General features: G+C 44.9%; 1 protein-coding gene across 1 annotated transcript in view; it reads right to left on the minus strand.

Annotated features, from left to right (window-relative positions):
* LOC127046279 (protein regulator of cytokinesis 1-like) overlaps nucleotides 1-14,036 on the minus strand; it is a 61,257-nt gene that overhangs the window by 25,797 nt on the left and 21,424 nt on the right. Inside the window, exons 5-6 of the mRNA XM_050943116.1 lie at nucleotides 11,388-11,621; nucleotides 10,565-10,735 (exon numbers count right to left, since the gene is read on the minus strand). Coding sequence (XP_050799073.1) covers nucleotides 10,565-10,735; nucleotides 11,388-11,621 — 405 coding nt within the window. The remainder of the gene's footprint in view (nucleotides 1-10,564; nucleotides 10,736-11,387; nucleotides 11,622-14,036) is intronic.

Genomic DNA, 14,036 nt, shown 5'->3' on the forward strand with positions numbered 1-14,036 from the left:
GGCAATAAACCTGGCCGATGTGCCTTCGTACCTTACTAGACTCTGTGGTCATTGGGGGTTCTCTTTGGGTCTGCTGTGTCAGCTATCTGCACAGAGCTGGGGCAGCACACAGAGGGAACACACGCACGCAGCCGAGTGATACCAACAAGGAGAGAACAGAGCAGAGCACCACACCGGTAGCATCTGACAACAACACCTCTGACAACACTGGTGACCCCGACCGCTGATCTGGTGAGTAAGCGAGCTGTCCGCTGTAAGAATCGCAATCTAACATGGCAGAAAACCTCATGCTAGGGAACACCCTAATCCCCTCCCTTTTGATCGCCATGGAGTTTTATAACTCATAGATCCACTGGATTGCCAGTAAGGGAGGTCCATATGAATTGAAGAATGGGGAAACATGGATTGTCATATGTAGAGCGATGGTAGAAACCGAGGCTCTGAAAAATAGTAATAAAAGTAAAAAAGCAAAAGTAACAGTAACAAAGAAACTGTTAAAAGAATCAAAAAAAGCTACACAGCCCTGGAATGCTCCCACCACCCTAGCAGGGTGGCAAGTAGCCCAGAGACAACAAGTACAGGAACAGAGTGAAACACTGGAAACAACTGTAAGGAACCTACAAAAAATACATGTGCCATCCCCTGTTATAAATATTGGTGGTAAACAGGAGGCTTCAGGTAGCTACCCTGTGCCTGAAGAATGGGGACAGAAGTGGAAAGAGGTGGTCCTAGTAAAATTAAAACATGTGACTGGGTCCACTGCATTGCAACCATCACCTTATGATAAAAGGCGGGTTCCAGTTAAACTTAAACCGGAACCTAGACTGGTGCCTGTCAGAACGGGACAAGTAAGTGCACAGAAGGAAAGAGTAGCAAACAATACTCTCATTGAATTGGTAAACCAAATGAAGGAAAAAATGGAACAGTTCACAGAGCACATTAGGAGACAGGAGCTGCAACGTAATCGCAGAGGAGTGAATAAAAAAGAATTTCAAAGTAAAAAACTAAAATTAAGCGGGTTAACACCTAGAGTTGCCCAAAAACAGTTAACTGCAGCAAAAAAGGGCACTCCTACTATCCATTTGGCATGCACACAAAAGCAACAGACACTGGGAGAACAAATTCAGGTTTTACAAGAGCAGGTAACTACCCTCAATCTCCTCTCAGAGCCAGGATAAAAACTAGGGGCGCAATTCCCAACTGTGCAGGTTCCCAATTGCTTTGACCCATGGAATCACACTCCGCGCTCATATCTGAAAATATAACCTTCTTTCTCATATACTTTTACATACCAGTTAAATTTTGTCCTTTATATGTTTTCTCAGTTTCCTAAACTTGCTGCTGCTGCCTGTACTTTCAAATGCCTTGATAGAGTTAGAGTTAATCTCTCTTGGCTCAAGTCTTGCTACCCATCTAGGTTGCTCTTCACTCACTCCCCTTTTTCCCCCGCCTCTCTTCACTTCTACTTTTTCTCTTTGTTTTAAAAGTTAAAAGTTATAGTTTTTACAGAAACCTCCAAAAGATAAAGCCATTGAAAACAGAACAAAACAAGAAACAAAAACAAAAATAAGGTAACAACTTTAAATCCAGGAAATTAATTATTTTAACCCTTCAGGAATGCAACAGCTGGAATTATTCCTAACTTTCTTGAAGATATGGTTGCCAAGCAACAGAAATGCACTCTCTGCTTCTAATCCTAACCACTAACTAATATTTGAAACATAGGCTTTTCTTATTCCATACAGCAGAGTTTTAAAATAATGTTAAATATAAAGTAATGCAAAATTCCTTGTTACCAAATTAATACAATACATTTGGCAAATATTAATATATTTTTTATCAAATTCATGCTATAGGTTTTAAATAAGGTAATAACTTGTTTATTCAAATGTTTAACCCTTTTTACTTTTTATTTTTGGTGGTGTTATTTTGTATAGTTATGAACAGAATTCTGGCGCCATTTCTTTTTAATTGTAAGTTTGTCCTATATGTCCTGTATGTGTGTCTTGTGTCTATGTTGTGTGTGTCACGTGACTATTTTTAAAAAAATAAATAAATATATTTTTTTAAATTTTTGTTTATTTTTATTTTTTTGTTGCAACAAAAGTCACTTTTATACCCTTTAAAATATATATATATATATGTGGTACCACACTATTTTAAAATCATGGTTGGGGTACAATTATAGCATTATCAACACCAATTTTTGTGCAAAGTTCAAAAAGGTTTCAGTTACAAATATATGTACATATATTTCTGTCTCAGCAAATAATGCAATTGCAAACAAAAATAATTCTCTTTTATCAATCACAGTTTTGTTTAAGTTTTTTTTTAAATTGTTATTCAAAGAAAAAATGTAAGGGGAAACCTCAGCATTAAGGTAAAGATAATATTAACAAAATGTCAATTTCTTGTTTGGGCTTTTTATAAATTTGTTTGCACTGCTAAATGTAGTTATAAGACTATCATAACCAAAATGTTTTAAAATAACAATTTATGCATGAAGCTAACCAAACAATTTCAACAGGTTTCCACGTTTTTAACAGGTTTCCGCCTTTGGCTCCCAAACATAGCAAAGCATTTTGAAAGTATACCCTCAATACCCTCAAAGTATTTGCATGTATCTGTATTTAAAATTTATTTTGGTTTAATTTTATAGTTGATTTAATTTTATATGCTCTTCTTTTGTTTTGTTATGTTAATGGGGAACAATAGTTGTTAAAGTTTGTGCTTCTAAACAGTTAACAAGAGTAAAATTGGTATCACAAGCAAATTAACTCTAACTCTAAAAAGCTTGTTTAAGTTATGTTACTAAAAACAAAGTGTTCAGCAAGGGAAAGCAGTACCCCTTCTCATGAAAGATTGTGAGCATTTATTTTAGCTGTTAAGCATTACATTTAGTGTTAAATATTAGTAATGCACCCCAAATAAAAATGAATGTCTATACAACAATTGCAAAAATATAGCTTATGTTATAAAAGGCTCGGTCCCTATTACATTGTTCTTATTACATTGTAAACAAACTAAGTTAAAACTGTGTATTAAGTTTGGGTTACTGAAAACAAACAAACAAAACTTTACTATGTTAACTAACAAAAGTTGTTTAAGTTGCATCCCATAGACCAAAGATGCCAGAAAATATCACACCCTGAAGACACCAGATAATAACTGTATACAGTCAAGAAACCTCCAAGCATCAAGAAAAGAAAAATGCTTTATAAATAAGAGACTGTTCAAATACACTTCTATCTACCATATATGGACAATTAATTTAACAATCAGACAAAAAACACTAGCTGGACCAGAAAAACTGTCATTTAATTTCAACTTGGTTACTGTGTAAAAATAACTGTATCTTTGCTGTACTACTGTATTATCATTGTACTGCTGTATTATTGCTGTACAATATGTACAATGTGTATGACCTTGCTAAATTGTTTAACCAACCCACAGGTAAAAATCAACAAACGAATGGCAGCAAACACCATGAAGGCAAGGAAAAAACAAATTGGTAAAGAAATTAAGTTACATAGTAACTACAAATTGGGTAAACAAATTGCCTGTTAGTACCAGTCATAATTTGGGTCAGTAACACTGCATCCTAACTGAGGCACATGCTAGTCAAAACAATCTTGTTTAGTACCTGGGTACCAATATTAAATCCTGACACAGCAATATTTGATAAATTGGTTACTGTCCATTCAGTAGGTTATCTGGAAGACAGCATCCATAACAAACAACTGGATCTACATCAACTACTGGTGTATCACAGAGCAGTTCAACCAATGGAACAGAGAAGCTACCCACTTCTGTTTCCTGCCCAGTAAAGCTGTCCAGATGGTGACAACCAGCCTTAAGGATAACCTATAATATGAATGGACAGTACTGTGTAGTAACTAATTACAATATATTTATATATAAAGGCCTCAGTGGTAGTGTCACTACTCCAAATTTCTGTTTTACTTCTCATATACATAGCACTGTGGGACACACTATCACAATCCCGATCCCAGTATGTTAAAACACTTAAGCCTACTGCTAATGATGAGACAGGTGATAACTGGAATTGCCCTAATGGAAGTGTGTTTCTATCTCTGTCACCAAAGTAAAAGGGCCAGAGTACACCAGCAGCCTGGAAAAACATGGTTACTCTTGGATATAAGTTGGTGTCATATGTACACATACATACTATACATATATGCCCATACACACTACAAATATATGCCATATCCATATAATTCATATATATTAATTATTTGGAAGTGCCTCTAAGGATCAATCACAATATTACATTCCTCAGTCATGGTCCCGGGCCTAACATTCCCAGGCCCACCATAAGGGACTAAAAAATAATTGGATAATAAAATCTGTCTCTCAGTCGTACGAGGGAATGTGCAGACTAAACTGACAGATGGGGCATGAGTGTATGGATGGTAAAATAAGGTAACCACATAACAGTGTTTAGCCCACTGGGTTATCTTTAGTTCATGCATTATGCTTTTCCGGGACGATGGGTAAACATCCTCCCCATAAAAAGACAAAAAGTGGGGGAATGTAGTAAGTGAAGGCCCTGATAAAGGCCCAGTATGAGGCCTGAACTAAAGTAATGGCCAAGACTTTGCTAACATAAAGCAAAGTGAAGCTGTGAGCCAGAGGCAGGCCCTGCTCACAGAAGCTGGCAAGGAAAGGGCTGATGCTGCGAGAAGATACGTACCTAAAAGGTACTGAACACTAGAGATCAGAACATTCACATACTTGCACATTCCACACAGATAACAAGGAACAGACTGACCCATCCCAATGACAGGGGCAAAAGGGTAATATGATGGATAGAGTTGTTTTGATCGAACCAACATGTACAAGGTGAGAGGCGGCACCTTACTACGTAGAGGGGTTGTACCTTGCTACGTAGAAGAGTTGTACCTCAATACGTCAGAAGTGATGTGTAACTTGTTTGTACCTGTGTATAAAAATGTATCCCTGGGGAGATGTCTTTGTCCGGCCGAGGGGGCAGTGGACATTCCCGCCACTGACTGAGCCGAGTCCATTGACCGTGGGCACATATTAGTAGTATGCCTTTTACTAGAGTAACAATCTAGGGGAACTATCGTTGTGTCCAATACGGCAATAAACCTGGCCGACGTGCCTTCGTACCTTACTAGACTCTGTGGTCATTGGGGGTTCTCTTCGGGTCTGCTGTGTCAGCTATCTGTGCAGAGCTGGGGCAGCACACAGAGGGAACACACGCACACAGCCGAGTGATACCAACAAGGAGAGAGCAGAGCAGAGCACCACACCGGTAGCATCTGACAACAACACCTCTGACAACAGAGGGCTGGGGCGGATGGAACGGCAGCCCTGCACACACCAGGGAGGGGGTCAGCCACCATTCGAAGGAGCCTAGGATGTTCGGGGGAATGGTGACTATCGTGTCTATGGCATCTCTGCCTGGTCGGTACAGTAAGTTGAGCCACGATTGGAGGGGACGGAGGCGCAGTCTGGTGTGTTTCGTCAAAAACATGCAGGCCGTCATGTGACCCAGGAGACCAAGGCAAGTGTGAACCGAAGTCAACGCAACAGCTTGCAGGCTCTGGATGATGGCCACTATTGCCTGGAACCGGGGCAGCGGTAAGCAGGCTCTGGCGAGATTGGAGTCCAGAGTGGCGCCAATAAAGTCTGTCCTCTGAGTGGGAATCAGAGTGGATTTTTCTGCATTGATCATCAGGCCCAGATGTAGGAAAAGGTCCTTGACAATGCCGACGTGATCGGTGACTTGTGCCTCGGAGGTCCCTCGGATAAGCCAGTCGTCTAGATATGGAAAAATGTGTATCCGACGGCGGCGGAGGTGGGCAGCAACTACAGTCATGCATTTTGTAAATACTCTTGGGGCTGTAGAGAGGCCGAACGATAGGACCGCGAACTGAAAATGTTGGCGGTTGGCTACGAACTGGAGGTACCTCCTGTGAGGAGGGTAGATGGCTATGTGAAAATACACATCTTTCATGTCGAGGGCGGCATACCAGTCTCCGCGATCCAGGGATGGGATGATGGTCCCCAGGGATACCATGCGGAACTTCAACTTTATCATGAATTTGTTGAGTTCCCGCATATCCAGGATAGGTCTGAGACCCCCCTTTGCCTTGGGGATTAGGAAGTAGCGGGAGTAAAACCCCGTGCCCCTTTCGTGTTTTGGTACCTCCTCTATGGCTCCTCTGGCAAGGAACGTCTGCACCTCCTGAAGGAGGAATTGCTCGTGAGAGGGGTCCCTGAAGAGGGACGAGGAAGCGGGGTGGAAGGGGGTGTGTGAAATAAATTGGAGGTGGTACCCAAATTCCAGTGTGTGTAAGACCCAATGATCTGACGTTAGCTGGGACCACGCAGGGAGGAAAAGGGAGAGGCGGTTGGAGAAAGGAGGGAACGGAGCCTTTAATGAAACTGGTACGTCGTCCTCGGGCGCACCTTCAAAGGGTGGGTTTTGGCCCTGTGGGTGGTTTGGAGAGACCTTGATTCTGGCCCCCTTGGGTGCCTGACTGCCTCCGACGACCGGTTCTACACCGCCTTCTGGCAAAGTCCTGTCTCTATCTGGGCTGAGGGTAAGAGTGGTGTGGCTGTGGGCGGAAGGGCCTGCGCTGAGTCACTGGCGTGTGCATGCCTAGTGAGCGCATAATGACCCTGTTATCTTTTAGGCTTTGCAGCCTAGCGTCTGTCTTTTTGGAGAAGAGGCCTTGCCCTTCAAAGGGGAGGTCCTGGATTGTATGCTGGAGCTCTGGGGGAAGGCCTCAGACTTGCAGCCATGAGATACATCTCATAGTAACTCCGGAGGCTAGGGTCCTGGCTGCAGAGTCCGCTGCGTCCAAGGAAGCCTGGAGGAAAGTTCTAGCCACCTTTCTTCCTTCGTCTAGGAGGGCCGCAAATTCCTGCCAGGAGTCTTGCGGGAGCAACTCCTTAAACTTGTCCGCCACCGCCCAGGTATTATAGTTATAGCGGCTAAGGAGGGCTTGCTGATTAGTCACGCGGAGTTGGAGCGTCCCTGCAGAGTAGTCTTTGCACCCCAGAAAATCCATGCACCTCGCGTCCTTTGATTTCAGGGCTGGGGCCTGCTGGCCATGGCATTCTCTCTCATTGACCGACTGGACAATGAGGGAGCAGGGAGGAAGATGGACGTATAAGTATTCGTAGCCCTTGGAGGGCACCATATATTTACATTCCACTCCCCGGGCAGCAGGTGGGATAGAGGCCAGAGACTGCCAGATTGTGTTGGCATTGGCCTGGATCGTCCGGATAAAGGGGAGGGCCACTCTTGTGGGGGCATCAAATGATAAAATGTCCACCACTGTGTCCTCTACCTCCGGGACCTCCTCAACTTGCAAGTTGATATTTAGTGCCACATGCCTGAGGAGGTCCTGATGGGCCCTCAGGTCAATTGGCGGAGGACTTACAGATGATGTTCCGGCTACCGCCTCGTCAGGGGAGGAGGATGAGGAGAGACCAGCGACAAAGGGGTCAGTTGAGGCCTCTTCTTGATGGCCAGCCTCTGTCTCCCTTGGGATCTGGGAGTCTTGTGGCTGGACCGGCACTTCCTCTGAAGTAGAAGGAGGGCGGCTTATAGTGGCTTCCGGCACCCGGTGCTCCGATGTGGCAGAGTGAGATGGGCCTGGATGTGCATCTTGGGCCTGATGATATGCCCAAGGTGTCCAGAATGCCCACTGGTGAGGGCCATGATCTTGGGCCTGGGGCTCGTGGAATATTCTGGTGGGCACATCGGAGTCTCTGTCCTGGGCGTACGAACTGTCCACGGCATACGAACTGTCCACCTGCGAAGACACGGACAGGTGCCGGGACGGCCAGGGAAGACCTGAAAGGCCCTGGTAAGAGTCCTTCTCTCTAGCCGTTGCTGATCTCCTCGGCACCGGGGATCGGTACCTGGAGCCATACTGGTACCAAGAATGAGATCGGGACCTGCATGGTGCCGAGAGGTCGACCTGGATCTCGAAGGTCTGCGTTGGGAACGGCTGCAAGAGTCCTGGTGCCAGGAGCGGTGCCGGGAGCTGAAGCGGTACCGAAAGTACGGAGCCGGAGGCCGAGACGTCAATCTATGCCGCGAGTACGACCAGTACCAAAGAGGCGAGCAGTGCCGGGACTGCAAGCAGCGTCGGGACCGTGATTGTCGATGGGACTGCGAACGGCGCTGGGACCTGGATCGTGATTAGTGCTGATCTGCCGGGTCGACTGAAGGCGGTCTCATTAGGGCTGGCTTGCCTATTGAGTGTAATACCCGCACTGGCGGTGCCGGGGGTTGAGGCAGGACAGACTCCATCATAGCTATGAGGTCCCTGGCTGTGGAGAATGTCTCTGGTGTAGAGGGGACCGTAAGCTCAACCACAAGCCTTGCCGGGGAGCTCTCAGGGACCGGAGTCGATGGCCCCCGCGGGACCGGAGTCGACGGTACCGCAGCAGTCGGTGCCGCAGCAGGTGTAGATGCCGGGCAGTCCGAACGAGGCTGCATCTGCGGCGCAGAGGGCACAGAGGTAGTGGAGGACTCCGACCTCCTCAGTTTCAGGGAGAGAAATCAGTGCTGAGCAGGTCCCTGCGCCGCAGATGGCCGGTGCCATGGTGTCTTAGCGGTGCCGGCACGGTCCGGTGCCGGACGAGCGCTTCTAGCAGAGTGCTCATTGCCGAGGGTGGAGGGTTCAGAGCTGCCTCCATAAGGAGATTCTTTAGGCGAAATTCTCTCTCTTTCTTCGTCCTCGGCTTAAATGCCTTGCAAATACGGCACTTATCTGTAATGTGCGATTCCCCGAGGCACTTGAGACAGGAGATGTGGGGATCTCCTGTAGGCATCTGCTTGTGGGCCCCGGCACCAGGTGCGGGGAAGGGGCTAATGCCCAAACTCCGCTTAACTATATACACTAACTATGTAAAGAACTATCAAACTAACTGTAATTATATAAATTCCAACTATATACAACCAAGATATCAAAGAAACTACGAGTAGCTAGGGAAGTGGAGGACCGCTAAGCCGCGCTCCACTGTTCCAACGACCGACACAGGCAGTAAGAAGGAACTGAGGAGTGGTTGGGTCGGCAGGGGTATATATCCGGCGCCATGGTGGCACCACATCAGGGGGTGACCCAGCCGACCCACCGAGTGTTGCTAGGGTAAAAATCTTCCAACGAACGTGCACGCAGCGCGCGCACACCTAACTGGAATGGATATGAGCAAGCACTCGAAGAAGAAGAAAAGCTTTATTGGCTGAGAGAGGCAGAGGCTAAGAATGAATTGTCTAGGGGACAGGGAAAGAGTAAACCGGGGCAAAACTTTGATTACAGAGGATGGATTGGTTGGAATGGGAGGAAGGCAAATGATAAGCTGATGGAGATGAGAGTGCATTGGTGGGAAGATGACAGATTGTGCATTTCATAGAGGGCTGAGGGAAGCACAACAACAATTAGTGGGCCTTGGACATGCAGAGAATTGACTGAAAGCCAAGGTTGCAGAGTGATGGACTGACTGTAGACAAGGGAGAGCCAGATTCGAAAATCTTTGGGACAAAACAGAGGTTTTGATTGTGATGAACTGGGAATGTTCTTAATGTTTTCTCTGAATACTGTGGGAGGGCCTCAGTTCCTGGCTGACACTGTCTTCTAGCAACTGATGTCCTGGGCCCCTCCTCTGGAAAGGTGCCAGCTGAAGGTGTTGGAGACAAAGAGATCAAGTGACCTCTTGGCCTGGGAAAGGAACTGAGCAGAGGAGGAGGGGTTGGAGGGGGTTTGGGAGTCTGGAGCTGGCAGGGGACGAGGAGTGAAGTGCAGGCGTGGGGGTCCGGCTCACTGCCCCCCAGAATGGACCCGGCCGAGGGGTCCTGTTCGCGGTACCTACAAGCTCTGTTTTAGACTGTGTTCCTGTCATCGAATAAACCTGTTTTACTGGCTGGCTGAGAGTCACATCTGACTGCAAAGTGGGGGTGCAGGACCCTATGGCTTCCCCAGGACCCCGCTGGGGCGGGCTCTCTGTGGGAAGCACACAGAGGGGCATAGGATGCTGAATGCTCCAAGGAGAGACCCAGGAGGTGAAGACGTGTGAGCTTCTTGCCCTGAAAAAGTCTGCTCCAAGGGAGAGGAGGTTCCCCAAAGTCCTGACTGGTTTTGTGGGGAGCAGTTCCAGAGCATCGCCCAGGGACTCTGTGACAATGATCAGGAAAACAGAACATAGGATACAGACAGGCATGGAGTGAAGAGAAGAAAGGAGAGTAATCAGGGAACAGGGAGCAGAAGAGGACAAAAGGAAAACAACGTAACATGGAGCAGGTGAGTGTTGCAAGTGAGGACCAGGAGTAAAAAGGTGTTTTTTCATCTTCTATTGAGGCATCTCGATCTGGCCACTGCCAGACAACATACTAGACATGATGGATTACTACTCCTCTTGCATTGCAATTCCTATGTTCTTAAGGATGTAGGAAGTATTAGAATGGCAATGCTTATACAGTCTAATTATAGGTGTCAGTGTTACGTGTGATCGTTAAGAACAGTTACTATATTTTCGCTTAGTCACTTAAAAATCTAACCTTATTAACAAGTGTTTGAAGAGCTTCAATGTTCTTATTGGTAAGACAAAAAGGTTCCTCATCATCAGAGAGCGCCTCTTTTTCAAGAGTAGAATCAGGTGTGTGCCCAATCTCTTCATTATACTGCCTGATTTCGTTTCTTAGTTTGAGAAAAACTTCCAGACGTCGTTTCTATTGAAAAATTAAAACAAGCATTTTATATACAATTGCTTAGAATATTGTCTCATACTGAGGCTCTGTTGGTTAAGATACCATGTCAAGACGATAGCGAAGGCAGTATGATTTGGCTAGTTTAGGTAATTCAATTTTCTGAGTATGGATTGATAGCTTTGTATCTATACTGTACAAAAACTATCAAAAACTTAAAAGCACTGCACAGAAGCTGAAGTCTACACCATCATCCAAGTACTATTTGCTAATCACAAAGGGAGAAAAGAGAACTCAGTTCATAGGAACAGCATTTTAAATTTTAGTCTTAGACAATGTGAAGTTGTGCTTCATACAAACGTTTTAAAATTTCATCACTATCATTTCCCATAATAACTTAAAGAACTCCTTAAACAGGGTGAGATGTCTCAGCTATATAATGCCTTTAAATATATACAGATAATCAGCCCATAATATGATTTAATTAAACTGAATTAAAAATCAGTATTAAACTAAATACTGTAGTATTAGCTACACTCAATGATCAGACGACACACTGCAAGTGGCATTCTTTTCCAGTTAAAATGCAGAGGTGGAAAACACTTTCCTCTACAGTCTCAAATCACATTTCATTTATTGGATTTTTAATTTTTTTTTTTTTTTAAACACCATATACCTTCTCATCTGAACGCATCCGAACATGTTCCTTTAACTCTTCCAGCTGTAAACGACTTGGAATGCTGCCAGTAGGAATATAGTAAGGCGTGGTAAAAAGCTCAGCACAGAGCTTTTCATCTTGCTGCTGAAGTTGCTTCAATTCCTCCAGCCTCTCATTTTTTTCTTTGAGTGTAGCATCTAATGCCAGTCGTAGATCTTTCTCCATCTGAAGGATGGATATACCCTCTTCAACCTGTAGAATTTTTGAAGCAGGTTTTGTAATCATAAGGATACATAATGCCTTGTAACATTTGGTTGTGATTTGGCATCAAGAAAAGCCGTCAGATACAATCAGTATGTGATAGACCAAAACTTCACGGTGTGCTGCTAGAAGGGAAACAGATCTGTACTTCTGTTTGTTGAAATTACTTACCTACTCACATTCTAATTCTTGAGATCTTAGTTGCTTCACCTAAGACTGATAACATTCTCTTACCCCAGAAGTTTAAACCTTAGGGGTTATATAGACAGTGAGACAGTTCCCTAACAGGCCCGGAGTCTGTGCCTATACAAGGAGCCGCATATTAACTTCGGAAGGGCCACATGTGGCTCTGGAGCCACAGGTTGGCCACCCCTGCTTTAAGAGAACATCCTGTGTGCAGAATTTATACTCTTTAGTGCAAGAATCTCAAGGGATATTGCAGAAGAAAACAGCACAATTACAGTGAGAAGCAATATAGCCAACAGTATAAGCAGGTTTGTTTGGTTTTTTAAACTAGAGTTAAATAATGAGTATATGTATACCTGATCCAAACCTTCAAGATCTCTCAATATTCAAGCGCAAGAGCCCACTTCTAAGAGTAAACACTCAGGCAAAAGACAGTCAACTGAGAATAAGGACCATCCAATTAAACAGGTCCCGAGAAGATTTTGGCCATCTAACCCTGGGAACACATTCTGGAGCACAAGGAGTCCTATACAGAGAATCAATCCAAGCAACAGCACCTTGTGTATGTGAGGAGGGGAGCCTGTAAGCTGCTTGGCAAGTGTGTGATGGAAATACTTCTAAAGCAAGCTATGCACTCTTACCTCCAATTAAGCAAGCCTTGATTGACATGGATTTGTCATTTCAAGCCAACCAAGTCAAAGGAGTGTGAAACAGACATACACTGTGACATAGTCTCTTGGTAATCACATTAACCAGCAAATTGGTATGAAAACCTTATGCACTGGGTGGACTTTAGGGGTTTCAGTGTGCTCTAAGTAGATGTCCAAGGATTTTAACAGAGCATATGCAGGTGAGTCTCCCAGGATAGAGATGAAGGCTGTGACAAGTTGGGGATATATGTCTGTGTCAAATTATGAAACCCATTTTGTTTGGTGAACCTCATTTTGTTTCAAGGGGGTCTACTTTATGCTGCAACCTTCTTTAAGGACTAGAGTATTTTGAAACAGGGGTCTGACACCTAGTGAAAAGACAGACACTGTGACAGAACCTTAAAGAGCAATCAACATTCAAAGACTCTCTCCAACTGCAACAATGGGTTTTCAGCTGGTAGAGCCATTGACTTTGACACTGCACAGAAGCCAATGGGGCGTGGGAGGTAGGCTGAGACTTGGAACTCCCCTACCAAAGCATATGGGCAAAAGAGGGACAAAGATTATTAGAGAAGCACTCCTCTTAAAACAAAGTGGCCAGACAACCAGCATGTGCAAGACCACTAGGTTAAGGCAGCCAGATAGTGCTTCCTAGCCCTAACCTAGAAGTCACAGGAGTGGCAAGATCAGATAAGGAAGGAAGGGAGGCGGTGGCTATGTTCAAATTTGTGTAATACTTAGCATGCTTTAAAAAATTCACACAGGAATTTCTTAACCAGATACCTAAGCCTGTGTTTTTGCATATTGTCCCTGAAGCCAGAGTTGTGGAGCTTGCAAGACTCTAGGAAAAAAAATGTCTAAGCAATTGGTGGCTCAGGAGATCTGAGGTACTATTTTGGGATCTAAGGTGGCCAAACTCTGGTATCCCACTGCCTAAGAAGAATGTCAGAGGGTCTGCAACTGGAAGTTGCCTAAAACCCCCAGAACTAGGAAAAGAGACCAATCATTTGGGTCCAGCAGTTGGGTCAACTCACAAGACTGATGGCCATCTAGAGCTACACTGGGCCAGACTGACATAGGCATGGAAACACTGAGCAGAACAGCATCACTAATGCAGAACTCCTTTCTGAACTGAGTCTGCACCATCACATTATACTTAAGACTTGATTTAAATCAGATTAGTCATTGAGGCCTGGTCTACACTACGCGTTTAAACCGATTTTAGCAGCGTTAAACCGATTTAACGCTGTACCCGTCCACACTACGAGGCCCTTTATATCGATATAAAGGGCTCTTTAAATCGGTTTCCGTACTCCTCCCCGACGAGAGGAGTAGCACTAAAATCGGTATTACCATATCGGATTAGGGTTAGTATGGCCGCAAATCGATGGTATTGGCCTCCGGGCGGTATCCCATAGTGCACCACTGTGACCACTCTGGACAGCAATCTCAGCTCGGATGCAGTGGCCAGGTAAACAGGAAAAGCCCCGCGAACTTTTGATTTTCATTTCCTGTTTGCCCAGCGTGAAGCTCTGATCAGCACGGGTGGCAATGCAGTCCCAAATCCAAA

Source organism: Gopherus flavomarginatus, chromosome 3 (assembly GCF_025201925.1).
Source record: "Gopherus flavomarginatus isolate rGopFla2 chromosome 3, rGopFla2.mat.asm, whole genome shotgun sequence".
Lineage (NCBI taxonomy): Eukaryota > Metazoa > Chordata > Testudines > Testudinidae > Gopherus > Gopherus flavomarginatus.